Source organism: Rhinopithecus roxellana, chromosome 4 (genome assembly GCF_007565055.1).
Source record: "Rhinopithecus roxellana isolate Shanxi Qingling chromosome 4, ASM756505v1, whole genome shotgun sequence".
NCBI classification, from domain to species: domain Eukaryota; kingdom Metazoa; phylum Chordata; class Mammalia; order Primates; family Cercopithecidae; genus Rhinopithecus; species Rhinopithecus roxellana.
The window spans coordinates 155,422,708-155,439,392 of record NC_044552.1 but is presented as its reverse complement, the minus strand read 5'-3'; the positions used below and the strand labels follow the sequence as shown (position 1 = coordinate 155,439,392).

Here is a 16,685-nt window from a genome sequence, read left to right as displayed (position 1 = left end):
CAACAACCCTGGAAGAGGACCTTTGCACCTCTGCTCATCTTACACATCAAGTGTTCATGAACAACTCTGATACCACTAAGTTTTGTTCACAAAATTGCACCTCGGTCATTGTTTTACCAAAAAAAAAAAGTTATTTTGCAAAAGGCAATAGATGTAATCTTGGCTATTATTTACTCTCAATTTTTCTTTCACCTCAGCCCTCCAACGAGAAGTTTAAAAGGAAACATCCGAGGGAGCAAGAAGTTTAGATTCATTTGGAGGAGTTTCTGTGGCGCCCAGCCACCCTCACCAGGTGCCTTCCATTAGAGTTTAATGCTTTGCTGGGGTTTCCTGAAAGAGCCCCACAGAGAGTGGGTCTCGATGGGTCCTGAACCGCACGACAACCGGCCAGGGCCGCGAGGGCGAGGGGCGGCGGCGGGGCGAAGGCTTCGGGACCCTACACGGTCCGGGGGACCGCGAGCGAGGACCAGGGGTGCGGGGCCGCCTGGCGTCCCAGGTGAGGCGGTCTTCACGGGAACGCTCAGAGCAGGGGCGGGCGGGCGACGGCTTGGAACGCACACACTGGAGCCCCGGGCCCGCGTCGCTGAGCTGGAAAGCCAGGCGGTGCGGGCCGGGGAACGGCATGGGCACTTTGGCCCCGTCACTGACAGTTGGCACCTGGGGTCCAGGTCGGCCGAGGCCACACCGGGGCGCAGGACGGCGCAGAGAGGCTGTACCTGGCAGGTACCCACGTACCTATCATGGTCACTGGGCAGGTGGCGGCTGCGGGCCAGGAAAGGGCCTAAGCGCGCACTGGCGCCAGCCCGAGCCTCCCACCAGCGGCTCTCCTGGGTTAAATCTTCCAGGGCTCCCCGCCCCGGTGCCGGGCCCTAGGAATGCGCACGCGCGGAGGGTACGCGGCCCAGGGCCTGCTGGGAGTCGTAGTTTTAACACGTAGTTTCTCCTCACGCCTCCTGCCCCCCAGCCCTCCGCCGCCTCACTTTCCGGCTTCAGGCCCAGCAATCGTACGTCACCGGAGGGCGGAGCTATGCGCCCGCAGTGTTGACCAGTCGCTTAGCAACCGGGAGGCTTACCTTTGGAAGCTTGTTGCAGCTCTAGCTACGGTCCTGCCCTCTTCCCGCCCCACCCCTCCCCTAAACTCCCTTCACCTAGGAGCTGCCAAACATCTGGATCAACCTGGGCACTACGAGGGGTTGAATTTCTACCATTAACGCGCCTTTTGACATTTTTTTCCCGACCTCCTGCTCACATCCGTAAAACCCACTGATTCTTTTACTACACTTTTTATGAGAACAAGACATTTTCTAGGAAGATGGTGGCAGAAAAAGAGACCCTGAGCTTAAACAAATGCCCAGACAAGATGCCGAAGAGGACCAAGCTGCTGGCACAACAGCCGCTCCCGGTGCACCAGCCTCACTCCCTGGTTTCTGAGGGCTTCACAGTCAAAGCCATGATGAAAAACTCAGTCGTAAGTGATCTTCCTGAATTGAATGCACTCGCTCCGTATCAGGGAACACGAGATTTACAGAGGTTGGCCAGCCCTAGGATGGACTCTGAGCCCATGTCCTGGGTGGTCTTTGCCAAAAATGGCAATTACTTGGCAAGTAGCAGACGGTCCCCCACAGTGTGTGGGGGGCAGGCTAGGTTGTTAGAATCCTGGGCAAATGATACACTCTACCCATTGATAAGCACCTTCCTGATAACTCATCTTTTCTAAACCGCCCCAAATTACTCTTACGCTATTTATACGAGGTAAAAAGATCCCCTTTAATTACTGATTGCTAACTAACCCCACTCAGCAAAGGGCCTTGTAGAAGGTGAGTTCTTAGAAATCATAAACTCTTGCAAAATTTAACATGAGCTGATATACAACTGGGAACATAAACTCATTAAATAATCTATAATGAGAAATTTCTTCTCTTCAACCTAGGAAATTTTGGAATATCCTAGCAGTTACTCTAACAACACTTGTCTCTTAGAAAATGATGTCATCTTGTTAGAGTACTGAAAGCCCACTTAATATGAACACTGTTTCCTGACAGGCCTTTTAAGATGATGTGCTTTAAACAATACAAGCTTTAGCTCATGTGTCTCTGCTACTAATACAGTTCATATTTCATCTCCATTATTTGTAGTAACAAAAATAAAATATTCTAAGTATCATTAGAGAAAAAAGATTAAAAATACATACAAATATTTTAGCTGTCTGCATGATAGTATATATATTTTTTAAACCTTCCTATTTGTTAAATAGCTTTACACTTGGTATGCTAAGGCAGATTTTGCTACTGAGTAAGCACCTGCCTGGGAATGAGGCATTAAATAATAAATGTAGCTTTCAAATTTGTATAATTTACACCCTGGGAAGATCTGAGTTATTACATGTGGCAATTCATTATGTTAAATGAGTAATGTTGTTTTCCAGTGTCACATTATTTCCTTTGCTTACATGTTGTAAACCTAATAACTTATTCCTAAACGACATACTTAAAATACATGAATGAAACAGATTACCTATAGACCTCTAGGCCAGGTTCCCATGTGGTTATGCAAAATGATATCCTAATTATTGGGAAGTGTGTCAGGTGATTTACAGTAGTTAAAATTCTTGGAAATAGACTAAAATTCTGCTTGTTGTAACTAATTCTTTTTCATGGAATTTCACATAAATTGGTTCTCCTAGGAGTCAAGATGATGCATTTATCAGCGATGCCATAACCATTCAAGTTAATAATTTAGTTTTTCTTCTACACAATATTTACAATTTTGGTGTTTTTTAATGTTATACTTTAATATCACAATTTTTTTTTTTTTTTTTTTTTTTTTTTACTGGTCAGGGTTCTTTTCTGTTTTTTCCTAAACCTGTGTTCATAATTCTTGTATCATGTTAATTCTTTAATATAATCCTACGCCTAAAGAGATAATTCTGCAAAATCTAATGTATCTATATTGCCAGATGTAGTAAATATGCCTACATGACTTAAAAAAAACTACATTGATTATGAAGCAGGCTTCTTTATAAACAACTTATTTGTGATACATTATCTTTTTATATTCTAAAGGAAAATCTTGTACTAGCAATACCTCTCTTGCCATTGGAAATCATAATTCTTAAATGCAAAGATTATTTATCCATTCATCTACTTATTCAGTCAACAACACTCTCTCTCTCTCTCTCTCTCTCTCTCTCTCTCTCTCTCTCTCTTTTAATACCCAATACTTGTTAAGCACAGTTCTGGGGATTTGGGATCAGCAAAGCAAAGTCCCTGCCCTTAGTACTCCAAGGTAAACCAAAATAACAACATTCAAATCTTGATAAAAGAAAGCTAGACAATGCTGTTTATACAAAATAACTTCAGTGGTACAGGAAATAAAAATTTTCCATTTCATAACCAATATTTACATTTCACCATTTTTATCTTCAGCAGTATAGACTTCTCAGCATTATAAGAACAAAATATCCTCATCTCTTTCTGAAGGTGTATTTCGATTCAGGATATGTATGACAATTTCCAGCTTTTCTTAATTGCGACCTCATGCTCCAAAGGCCAATACCCTCCAAACCACTTTTCCAGTTAGATAAGTCACCATTCCAATGCTCTTCCACCTAAAACATGAAGAATTGTATATATCCTAAGGAGTTACACAGAGACTTCTGATATTTCTTTGAGTGCAATAGCGATATAAGTACATAAACTTGATCATAAATGTTTCATCAAATGGGCTGTGCAAGCAGAAATGCTTATTTAAACAGTCAGTCTGGATATGAGAGCACAAAATTATTGAAAAATAATGATAAATGTAAATGGCAAAATTTTTAAAATCTCAATGTCAAATATTGTTCTTCAATAGAACTTTGTTTCCATGAAATTTTTGTTGCATTCTATAAGAAAACAAGCATCACAAAAGCCCTGCCATCAAATAATATTCAAATTCACATTTTTATAGTGCTTGCCTATAAAGAGATGTAAGAGATACACAATTTGAAGATTTCATAGTTCATATTCCTTTTATAGGCCTTGTTTGGGTTGTGATAGAGCCCATGACCAGAAACTATTAACCAAGCATTTGTTGTCTTCATGTTGTCAGATGCTTTCTGTGCTGAACATGCTTATCATGAAGCAAATTAGAAAATCGACCCAGGTTTATGGTGACAGAGAAGTTGAGTTTAGCCTAAGCTTTCTATTACAGCTTTCCTTCTCAATAGACTACAGATGCTTTATGCTCAAAGTTTAGGGGAATGGAATACATATTTTTTTTAATATTAAAGGTTGAGTGTTCCTATTCCAAAAGTCTGAAACCTGAAATGGTCCAAAATACAAAACTTTTTGAGTACTGACATTACACTCAAAGAAAACTCTCTTTCGAGCATTTTGGATTTCAGATTTTCAGAATTGGCATGACCACCAGTGTATAATACAGATATAGTCAGCTCTTTGTACAGGTTCTGCCTCCATGGATTCAACTAACCTTGGATTAAAATGTTTGGGACAAAAATTGTATCTGTATTGAACATGTACAGACTTTTTTTTATTAGTCATTATTCCCTGTTAAACAATAGAGCATAGCAGCTATTTACATAGAGTTTATATTGTTTTAGATACTCTTAAGTAATATAGACATGATTTAAAGTATATGGGTGGAAATGTGTAGGTTATATGCAAATACTATGCCATGTTATATCAGGGACTTGAGCATCTGCAGATTTTGTTATCTGCAGGAGGTCCTGGAAGTAATTCCTCATGGAGACTGAGGGACGACTGTATTCCAAATTTGAACAAAAAACAAAAACCAATCCAAAACATTTCTGGTCCCAAGCATTTCAGATAAGGGATAGTTCAACCTGTACTTTACATATATAGTGTGTCCAATCATGTACTCATTTAACATGTAGTGGTAATCATCAATATTTATACATTATATATTAAAATATTAATTTGGCTGCTGTAACAGAGACCAAATAACAATAGCTTAATTAAGATGGAAGTTGTTTCTCTCACAATAGAAGTTCAAGTTTGTAGGTAATCCCAGGAAGTTGGGCAGTATTTCCCCATGAGGCCGGTGCAGGGGCATAGGAGCACGTTTGTTCTTTGTATCCTGCAAAATGACACCTGAGATAAGGTGGGCTCCAGACCACTAGGGTCAAATACCTGCCCTCAAGAAGGAGGAAAGTGGAAGCAGAGAGCTTCCCATTACGTGCATGACCGGGACACAGCACCCCACTTTCATTGTCATCCAACTGGCCAGAACCTAGTAATACGCCTACATTTTCCCGTTTTGCAAAAGCCTGTGAAAGCTTGACCCATGAAGTAACACCCAAGCCCACATGCCTGTCTCCTCAGGAAAAGGATGAAGGAATGTAGTTCCAAAAGGGCATCGTCTCCAACACCTACTTCAGGTGGGGGAGAGAAAAATGGGTATGGAGCAATCTGCAAGAATGAGGCAAGAAGAACTGAAGAGCAAACAGCTTCATTATGAAGGCATGTCCCAGAAACAGCAATCCTCACTCCTGCTCAAATCCTGCCAAAACCTAGTCTTATGGCCACAGCTAGTTGCAAGAGAGGCTGCGACATGTAGTCTTTAACTGGTAGCTCTGTGTCCAGCTCAAACTTGGAATGCTTTATTACTGTAGCCAAGGGATATTGGAGGATAACTAGAAGTGTCTAACTCCAGTGCTAAATGTGCTACATTATTGGTGAAGAAAAGGAGAGAGACAAGTAAAATAATTACAATACAAATAAGCAGGTGTCTCCGGTAGAGAAGTACTAATGATGAAGGGACCAAGTGGCGATAAACTAATGGGGACCCTCATCACCTTTTGTCTAGATTTGTACAATATCATCCACCTATCAATTGGTTGACTCCCTCAATCAATTATCAGTACAATTACACTAATCTTTCTGGTACAATGTTCTGCTCCTATCACTATTCAGAGCTTTTGGAGCTTCCCAATTCTTATAGAAAAAAGTCATGATACTTCCCCAGGGCCAGCAAGATCTTCTGTGATCTAATCCCATTCTATGTTTTTAAATTTCATCTCCCACTGTTCTCATTTACTTCAGTCAATCTGAACCCAGGAAGTAAATTGGATTCTTTATTTTTGTGTTTCTGATTATGTTGTTCCCTTTGCTCGAACACCCTTCTCCCTACATATCTGCATATACAAATTCATTCTTTCATCAGGTAACACATATCTATTGATCACAGACTATGTGCGAAGCACTGTTTTAAATGCTAGGAATTTAGCAGTCAGCAAAAGACAGAACACATGCTGTCAAGAAGCTTATATTTTTATGACCAGCAAAATGCCAACTGCTTTAAGAAGACGTCTTTCGTTCTCCCTTCCTGTCACCCACATAGAAAGTTATCCTTTATTCATTGTGTTCTACTTTATATTATGGTCATTTCTGCTCATGTTTTATCTCCTTACGTAAATTCTCTGTGAGGGCAGTATCCATGTCTAAGTCATTTTTTAATCTTAACCAGAACCTAACAGTGTATTCAATAAATATTTGATGAATGAAGGAAAGCAATTCTACCCTTTCTTCTTATCTCATATTCTCCCACTTTCTTGTTATAATTGTTATTTGTCTCTATTTTGAATTTTTTTAAACCATCCCCTCTAATTGTGGAGCCCACAGGCTCCCTTTAAAACTCAAGAAGGCCGAATCATGGCACTCGTCACCTCAACCCCTCAGGTGGCTCCCTGCCTCACTCAGAGTAAAAGCTAAGGTTCCCATACTGGGAAGGCCCTGTGTGATCTGCCTACCCTTGCTGCTTTATGCAAATCTGTTGGCCCTGCCTCAGGAACTCATTTAGTGCCATGCCTTTGCTCTTCCTGTTTCCTCTGCCTGAAATGCATTTTACCATGTGTGTCATCAGCTCTTGATGCTTCAAATTTCTGTTTAAAAATTAGCTATTTAGTGAGCCCCTTCCTGACCACTCTATTTTAAATTTCAGACCCTTAACAATCCCTTCCATTCCAGCTCCAGCACTCCCATTTCCCTTCCCTGTTTTATATTTTTCCCTCTAATATTAATTTAGTTGAGCCTGTGTTTTCTTCCACCAGAGAGTAAGTCCCAGAAGGAGAGGAAGTTTGTTTATTTCACCTATTGCTGCATTCTCACGTCAAGAAAAATGTATGGCACATAGTAGCTGCTATTTATCTTATTTTGATCAGTTAAATTAATGAATGACTATATTTTATACTACAGTTAGACAATCATCTTCAAATTAGTGGCTTCAAAGAAAATGCCAATGATGTTATATAGATATTAAATATAGAAATGAGAATAATTAGCAAATGTTTTATGCAGTATTATAAAAGTTATACATGTTCATTGAAAGAAGTTAAGGTGGTTTGGCTTAGAAAAGCTTTTTCCTGTCTAAGATGATGAGAAAAAATGGAGTCTTTTTTTCCTTGATTCTGTTTTACTTTTAATTTTTTATTTTGAAAGTTTGCTTCGCCTTAAATCAGTTCGGTTTTGGAAGGTATAAATTTTGACTTATTTTCCCTAAATGGCCAGATAATTGTTACATAACCCTTTATATACTTAAATTATGTCAAATATCTTCCTACTAAATTTAGGAATTCCTATCCAATTCAAATAATATGTCAGTGCTATGTTTTTATTATTTCAAGTAACTTTATTAATAATTGATTACTTAATGTCATATATTTATTCTTTCATATGTAATAGGGCTAGTCATCTTCATTCTATTTGGATTTTAAAACCAATCTTATGAAAAAGCAGGGTAGACTGTGTTTTTCCACTTAATGTAGAAATCTCCAACAATTTAATGTTTTGTGGTTGTTTAGAGATACTTATTAAAGGATAGAGCAAGGACTGGAACCTAGATTTCAAGGTGTTTCTTACAACAGTTCTCTCACATATTGTGAGTGAATCACTTGGTAAACATCAAACCAAACACACCACTGATGCAATCAGCACCCAAATCCAGAAATATTGTCAATGCCACAAAACCCCGTCTGCCTCTTTCTAGTCACTGCCCAACATACCCACATGCTACCCTTCTTCTGACTTGGGCCAACAGACTAGTGTCGCCTGTTTTTGTACTTCTAGACAGGGAATCGTAAAGTGCGCGATTGTTTCGTGTCCAGTTTCTTTCATCAACATTCTGTTTGTGAGATTCACCCACATTCTCACATACAACTATAGTTGTAAACAAATCCTTCACATTTATTCCTGTCTAGTATTTTCTCGGATATACCATGATTTATTTATCCATCGCTTTCTCAATGGGTATTTGTGTGACATCCAATTTAGAACTGTTACAAACAGCACCACTGGGAAACTTCTTAAACTTTTTTTGGAGAACGTATCTACGCATGACCAAGGACGTATTTCTGGGAGTGGAATTGCTGGACCCTAAGTCATGCATGTTTGGCTTTAGTGACTAAACTAAAACTGTTTTCCCAATTGATTTTTCAAATTTAAACTCTTTCCAGCGCTATTTGAGAGTGCTGTTTGCGTTACAATATCACCAATAATCAATATTTTCTTTATTTTGCATTTTAAGTATTCCAGTAGGTATGTAATGTGTTATCCTTATTATTTTAATATTAATTGTATTGTGACTAATGAAGTTAACAACTTCTTCATATATTTACTGTCCATTTGGATATGCTGCTTATTGAAGTGTCCCTTTAAGACTTTTGACTGTTTTTCTCTTGGCTTGATTTGGTTTATTTATTTATAGTGCTTTTGTCCATCTATATTCTAAATGATATGAGGCATTTGTCTAGTATTGTATGTATTGCAACTACAGTTGCCCAGTCTGTGAGTTTCCTTTCCATTCTCCATAGTGGCTTTTGTTGCTGTCTTTTTAAAGTTACATACTTTGTGAAGAAAAATGATTACCTTGAACATATTTGTGTACTTCTTCATAATGTGTTCCTCAAGCAGTTTCAACTAGCTCGCAGTGAAATACATATACATTAAGATACATGACTTAGAAAATGAATTGGAGCGATTGGAAATGAAATAGAATAAACAACAGTGAAATAATAAAATAAAATGTAATTAAAGTAGAAACTTTGGGCTCGAGGAAAGAAGCATCAATTTTGTCGTTCGTAAGGGTCAGTATATTTATCAATGGATGTTCAAATTTAATTCTGAGCTTCTTGGCATCTGTTGCTGAAAGAGGAACATTATACACATCTCACTATCACAAAAGGAGAAGCCCATCAATCACTATAGGGAACTGGAGCTTTCTGTACACTGAACTCTCTGAGAAATTGGTCATGTCACATTTTAAATACATGCCACACACCATGTCTACATTTCTATGTTTTGCAAGAAATGCAGTGAAAATATCATCCACAGAAGATTTCAGTGAGGGCTAAGTACATGTTATTAAAATGTGTCTTGGCAAATTGGATTCTGTGTGATATTAAATTGCTGTAGTACATGTACATAGGCTTTCGGTGGTCCAATTTGATCTAGAAATGGAATTTACAGTGCTCACAGGAATGTGTAGATTGTACATATTTTAGTCATTGTTCTCAGTTCATTTCATGATGGGAGCAAGATAGCTGCTGTTTTTATAAGTTGGCAGGGAGAAAATGTATAATATGATAAAAGCACAAAGCTGGATGACCTGAAAGGGTCTGAGTCCAGGAAAGTTTCCTGAAGGGAATCATGTTTGGTGAAATATAACAGTTGAGAAGGACCTAGGGGAGTGTGCAAAGGCTAAGAGAGACCAGGCTCCCAACTAGTTTGGTTTTCAATCTTATTTTCTATTTTCTGCTTTTTTTTTTTTTTGGCCAAAAATAATTATGTTGTAAATTCTATTCATTATATACATGTTTAAAATTATTTAGATTGCATATATTTTTTGAGAGTAAATAGAGTGTATATACCTACTTATGTGTTTGTATAGATTGCAGTGTGTATAATTATAATATTTTATATGGAATTTTATGGATTCCTTCTAATATGCTAATATTTCACATGTTATTGAAAACTCATAAGCATTTAAAAGACTTCATAAAATTCTATCCTTTAAATTTGTCATAATTTACTTAGTCTTTCACTTAGGTTGTTTTCAACTTTTTGCTATTAGTGTATACATAATGTTGAAATGAGTGTCTTTATATAAAAAAGTTTTTTCTGTATTTTACAGTATTTCCTTAAAATACAATTTCTGAAGTAGATGTACTGGGTCAGAGATCTTATCAATCTTAAAACCCCTATCAAGGTTTTATTAATACTGCCACTTGCTATGCTTGAATGTGCCTATTTTAGCTCCTCCTGTGGCCTCTCTACGGGGCTTTTGACTTCCCGGACTAGCCTGCTGTCTACATCTCCACCTGCCAGTGTTGAGGGTCAGGATCTCAGCACCTCTGAAACCTATTCATGATACAAATGAGGGGTTTGCAAACTTCTAAGGCTGTAGTCCTCAGATTGCAAATTGTAATCACTTGAAAGATTCCCATTTAATTCTTCCAAGCGTTCTGGGGTTGATTTAATTAGTCTTTAATTAGGGATTGGGAACATTTGGGCACATAGTAGGATGGGGAAGATCTGAGAAAACTATTTTCTAGATGGCTACTCAGTTTTTCCGAAGACATTTACTATGTAATATTTTATTCCCCATTGCTTTGTGTGTTCTTTTTCTTTTTGTGTGTTTCATAATTCTACATAATAGAGATATTTGAGAGGAATTTTTAACCAATGTCCACTGTTTTGATTATTGTGGTAATTAAACCACAACTTGGTAATATGTTTTAGAAATTGGTGAGGCTAATTTATCCTGTTAATTCCTAGAATGTTTACTTTAAATTTTAACATTTTACCGGTTTAATCTTCCAAATGACCCTTTAACAAGATGTAAAGTCGAACATCATTTTGAGATGGAAATGATCATATAACTCACTTGCAAATAATGATCATCGTACAACACTGTCTTCACTTATAGTAATATAATTTATCATTCCATGCTCATAGGTGTACGTTTTCCTAATAAGTATTTTTATATTTATTTTATACCCAGCCATCTCACTAACCCTCTTTTTAATCAAATGTTTCACTGAATTGCATGTACTTTATTTTAATCATGTTCTTCTACATTTTGAAAAATTTAAATATACAAATAAATGTAGAAATAGACAAAGAGATATCTATTCACCATCTAGATTTAATGAACAATATTTTAAATAATAACGTTATATTCTTAGAAGTAAAAAAAAAAAAAAAAAACCTCACCAAGAGAGCTACAGCTTAATTTGTACTGTCCTTTCATTCCCAGAGGCAAGCAGGATCCTGAAGTTTGTACACATTATTCCTTCATATACATAATGAATATGTATGTATTCATATATCCCATAGATAGATAGATACAGAGATATAGAGATAATTGAAATTCAAGAACTGTTCTTCAGGTTACTTTTTCATCTGAGCTATTGGGTTACAGTGCAGGTTTCCGTAATGCCTTCAGGTCTTATTCAGTTCATTAATAGCAAAATGCTGTCAGTGTAAGTAGGAAGTTCAGATGTGACTTTCCCCATCTTGTTAGTATTTTGTGCCACAAAGTAACAGCAGCTGGCTACAAATGATACTAACACGGCTAAATGCAGCCTGACACAGAGTCATAGTGTCATAGATTATACCTGTTCGCTGTGGGCTCTTCTTCCTAGTTCTATTTGTGCACTTGCTCTTGGAAGCGTCTAATGTGAGGCAAGCCCAATCTTTGTAGATCCTTGCAATGTCTCTTTCTATCATTTTTTTCAAAAGGCATAGCACTGTACTGTATATACTCCAATATTTCATATCTAAAGATCAGGAATTTAATATTTTAACTGTGGTAATTAATTTTAATTAGAATGATTATTAAATGCTCTGGTTACAAAGTTGCGTATATGTACAGAGCTTTTGAAACATCATTTCCCCCATACATTTCCCCATGCACTTTGTTATTTCTAGTTAGCCATTTTGTTGAATGGTGGTTCTCCAGGAATGCATGTCCTGTTAATAGCAAATTTGTTTACCTGCTCTATCATATTCCGTTGTGTGAACAAACCAGCTTTTTAGCTCATTCTCATACTGAGGGTCTATTAGATTTCTACAATGCAGTAGCATAACGTCCTCATGTAGGAATCCTTGTGCATGAAGGCCAAAGTTCACCAGATTTGGAATTGCTGAAAAATGAGGTATAACTTCAGCTTTAATAGAGTTTGTCAAATTTCTCTTCAAAGTAATATATAAATATTTATATTGTGACGCAGCTAATGAGAATTCTTGTTTCCAAATGCTTGTTTCCCAGATATTATTTGATGGTATCAGACTAAAATTGTAGCAATCTGAAGTATATGAAATAATATCTTTTTTTAATTTTACATTTCTCTGATTACTAGTGATCATGTTTTCTTTTATAGGTTTTTTTTATCATGTAGATTTCTTCCTCTGTAATGTGCATATTCATAGCCTTTACCCATTTTTTCTGTTACATTGTCAGTCCTTTTGCTATTGACATAGAGCTGTACTTAACATACTCTAGGTATAGATATGTTCCGGATATGGGAAGTACATATTTTCTTGCAATTTGTAACTTGTCTTTATACTTATTTTTACATCTTTTTAATACATAAATTTTAAATTTAACTTCAGGTATTTATATTTATCACATTCTTCCTTTATGGTTTTGGGGTTTTTAAAAAATTTTTGTCGGCCAGACGCGGTTGCTCACGCCTGTAATCTCAGCACTTTGGGAGGCTGAAGCAGGTGGATCATGAGGTCAGGAGATCGAGACCATCCTGGTCAACATGGTGAAACCTTGTCTCTACTAAAATACAATAAATTAGCCGGGCCTGGTGGCAGGTGCCTGTAGACCTAGCTACTCGGGAGGCTGAGGCAGGGAAATTGCTTGAACCTGGGAGACAGAGATTGTAGTGAGCCAAGATCGTGCCACTGTACTCCAGCCTGGTGACAGAGTGAGACTTCGTCTAAAAAAAAAAAAAAATTTGCCTAGTTTCAAAAAAATTTTTTTTGATCCTGATATTGTAAGCTTTCTTCTCTGTGTTTTATTCTTATAATTTCCACCTATACATTGTTAATTATTTAACTGCTAATTTATTTTTAAGACGGGAGGTAAGACTTTCATTTCATCTTTTCCATATGGAGAGCCACCAAGCCAGTACCATCTATGAATAGTAACTGACTACTCTGTATTATGTTCCATGAGACTATTTTTCTGTATCAAACTGCCTTTGTTGTTGTAGGTTTACAAATTTTGTATTTAGTGAGATGAGTTCCCCCAATTTGTTTATATCCTCTTTGACATTGTTGGTATCTTACCATCTATAGGAATTTTAGAATAAGTTGTCAAGTTTCATGAAAATTTCTTTGGAGATTTTAACTAGAATTGTATTGAAGGTGCAATTTGTGGGACAATATCCATCCTTTTTTTTTTTTTTTTTTTTTTTTTTTTTTTTTTTTTTTTGAGACAGAGTCTTGCTCAACTGCCCAGGCTGGAGTGCAGTGGCATGATCTCAGCTCACTACAACCTCCAACCCCTGGGTTCAAGTGATTCTCCTGCCTCAGCCTCCTGAGTAGCTGGGACTACAGGCATGCACCACCACACCCGAGCTATTTTTTGTATTTTTAGTAGAAACGGGGTTTCACCTTGTTAGCCAGGATGGTCTGAATCTCCTGACCTCATGATCTGCCCTCCTTGGCCTCCCAAAGTACTGGGATTACATGCATGAGCCACCATGCCCAGCCATATCAATTTTTTATATTCTTAATTTGCTAAGGGTGTTTTTCTTAATTGGAAGTAGTATTGAATTTTATCAGACACTTGCTGCATCTGTTGAGATGATTATAAGGTTTGTTCCTCTTCAATCTGTTAATGTTAATTATGTGAATACATATATTCTAATGCTGAATTATCCTTACATTCTCTTACATTATTTAATCATGATGTATTTAGCTTAAAAAAACAAGCATAAATTATTGGTGTCTCTGATTTACCAGGCAGCAAAGTCCTTCCTAGTAATCCACCACAAGTTGCTTTTATCATAGCATTCCAAGACCAGGTGCTATTGCTAGGGTAGTCACTTCAAGACTGTGTATTATTGCTGGGGTAGTTAGTGTCTTCAAGACCAGGTATTATTGCTAGGGTAGTGTCTTAGTCGGCTGGGGCTGTCATAACACATAAGCCGTAGACTAGGTGGCTTAAACATTTATTTCTCATGATTCTGGAGACTGGGAAGTTCAAGGTCAAGGTGCCACCATTTTGGTTCAAGGTGCCGCCATTTTGGTGAGGGCTCTCTTCCGTGCTTGCAGATAGTCACCACCTTGCTGTGTCCTCACATGACTTTCCTCCATACATGCTTGTGAAGAGAGTCTCTCTTTCTCTCTCTGTGTCTCTCTCTCTCTGTCTCTTTCTTGTAGAGCCACTAATCCTGACCCAAAGGCCCCATTCTCAAGACCCATTCTAACTCTAATTACTAGCCCCCAAAGCCCCATCTTAATATACTGTAACATTAAGGATTAGAGCTTCAACACATGAATTTTGGGGAACACAAATAGTCAGTATCAGGTAAGAGATGAGATTGCTATGTTTGGTTCATCTGTCAAGACTGGAAGAAGGACCTATCTCTTGGAGTTCTTGGCTGCCAGAATGAAACAATATTTCTATAAACTAAAATAAATAAAAAACTTTCCTTTGGAAAGAAAACTAAATGTGTGTACCACATTTGCATTCTACAAAAAAAATTTATTGGATTTTAATAATTTTTTACAAACTAATTTATTTGTGGCGAGAACAATTAAATCTGCTCTCAGTGATTTTCTAGAATGCAATACATTGTGATTAACTATAGTCCCCGTGTTGTACAATAGATGTCTTGAATTTATTTCTCCTATTTAACTAAAATTTTATGTCCTATCACCAATATCATCCCAACTCCCCCATCTCCCAGCTTCTGGTAAGCACCCTTCTACTCTTTGCTCCTATGAGTCTGGCTTTTTTAGATTCCATATATGATATGGTTTGGCTGTATCCTCATCCACATCTCATCTTGAATTATGGCTTCACAATTCCCATGTGTTGTGGGAGGGAACCAGCAGGAGATAAATGAATCATGGGGGTGGTTTCCCTCATACTATTCTCGTGGTAGTGAATAAGTCTCACAATATCTGATGGTTTTATAAGGGGTTTCCCCTTTCATTTGGCTCTCATTCTCTCTTGGTTGCTGCCATGTGAGACGTACCTTTCAGCTTTCCACCATGATTGTGAGGCCTCCTCAGCCATGTGGAACTGTGAGTCCATTGAACCTCTTTTTCTTTATACATTACCCAGTCTTGGGTATGTCTTTATTAGCAATAGGAGAATGGACTAATACAATATGTAAGTGAGATTGTGTGGTATTTGTCTTTCTGTGTCTGGCTTATTTCACATGCATAAATATTCTCGAGGTTCATCCTAGTGTCATAAATGACAGGATTTCTTTGTTTTCTCATTGCCTCAAGCATTGGCTCTTTGTATTACAATACTCTTGTAGTAATCTTAGTCCTTCTTTTAAGGCTGAATAGTATTCCATTGTCTATATCTACCACACTTTCTTCATCTATTCATCCATTGGTGGACGTTTAGGTTGTTTCCATACCTTGGCTCTTGTGTATAATGCTGCAATAAACATGAGAGTGAAGCTATCTCTTTGAATACTGATTTCCTTTGGAGATATTCATATATATATATATATATATATTTGAATTTTTTGAGGGACCTCCGTACTAACAGCTGCACCATTTTTCTTTCCTGCCAACAATCTGCAAGGGTTCCATTTTTCCACATCCCCACAAACACTCGTTATCTTTTGTCCTCTTGATGATAACAATTCTAAGAAGTGTGAATATCTCACTGTGCTTTGAAATTACAATGCACTGATGATTAGTGGTATTGAGCATTTTTTCATAGATCTGCTGGGAATCCGGATGTCTTATTTGGAGAAATGTCTATTCAGTCCCTTTGCCCACTTTTAAAAAATTTGTTCTTTTGCTATTGAGTTTGAGTTCATGTTTTTCTTTTAATATTGTGGGTAATTTTAAACAATTATCTTCACCGTAAAAGAGAAAAGTTCTTATGTAGAGTCTTAAAAAAATACATAAAAGGAGAAAAAATAAATCTCAAATCTCATTTTTTAGCATTAATCACTCTTGAATTATTCCCACATCTCTGCATGCTTTTTTTCTTTGTAAAATTTGAGTCATATCATATATATATTATATTTTAAATTTTAGTATGACCAATATATTCTCATTGCTAATTTATTAATTTTTTTCCTTGATTGGATATATTTATGCTTTGGTGTTCTTTGTATGCTGTCTCCTGAACTGACATACCAATTCTTCTAGTTTTGATAATGGATTTCTTATTTCTACTCTCACATATTTTTATCTTTTGCTTTCCATTATTAAACTTTTTTTACTGAGTTTTTTAATTCTTTATTTAATGCCTCTTTTTAGCAGTTTTATTGAAATATAATTCATATACCCATATAATTCGCTCAGTTACAGTGTAACACACAATGACTTTTAGTGTATTCACAGAGTTGCACGTATAGCACCACAGTCAATTTTGAAACATTTTGATTATTCTAAGGAAAAAAACCCTTAATTATCATCCACCAAATGGCTTTTTGGTCCCAGATCTAGGAAACT

General features: G+C 37.1%; 2 protein-coding genes across 4 annotated transcripts in view; one reads left to right on the top strand and one right to left on the bottom strand.

Annotated features, from left to right (window-relative positions):
• PRKN (parkin RBR E3 ubiquitin protein ligase) overlaps nt 1-877 on the bottom strand; it is a 1,396,422-nt gene extending 1,395,545 nt beyond the window's left edge. For 2 of the 3 annotated variants that reach the window (XM_010373152.2, XM_030929283.1), the window contains exon 1: nt 736-877. In XM_010373152.2, the coding sequence (XP_010371454.1) occupies nt 736-742 (7 nt within the window). In that variant the 5' untranslated portion in view covers nt 743-877. The remainder of the gene's footprint in view (nt 1-735) is intronic. The other variant, XM_030929284.1, reaches the window with a different exon arrangement.
• A 170-nt stretch (nt 878-1,047) lies between these two features.
• Nucleotides 1,048-16,685, top strand: part of PACRG (parkin coregulated) — a 578,382-nt gene continuing 562,744 nt past the window's right edge. The window contains exon 1 of the mRNA XM_010373150.1: nt 1,048-1,468. Within this exon, the coding sequence (XP_010371452.1) occupies nt 1,313-1,468 (156 nt within the window). The 5' untranslated portion in view covers nt 1,048-1,312. The remainder of the gene's footprint in view (nt 1,469-16,685) is intronic.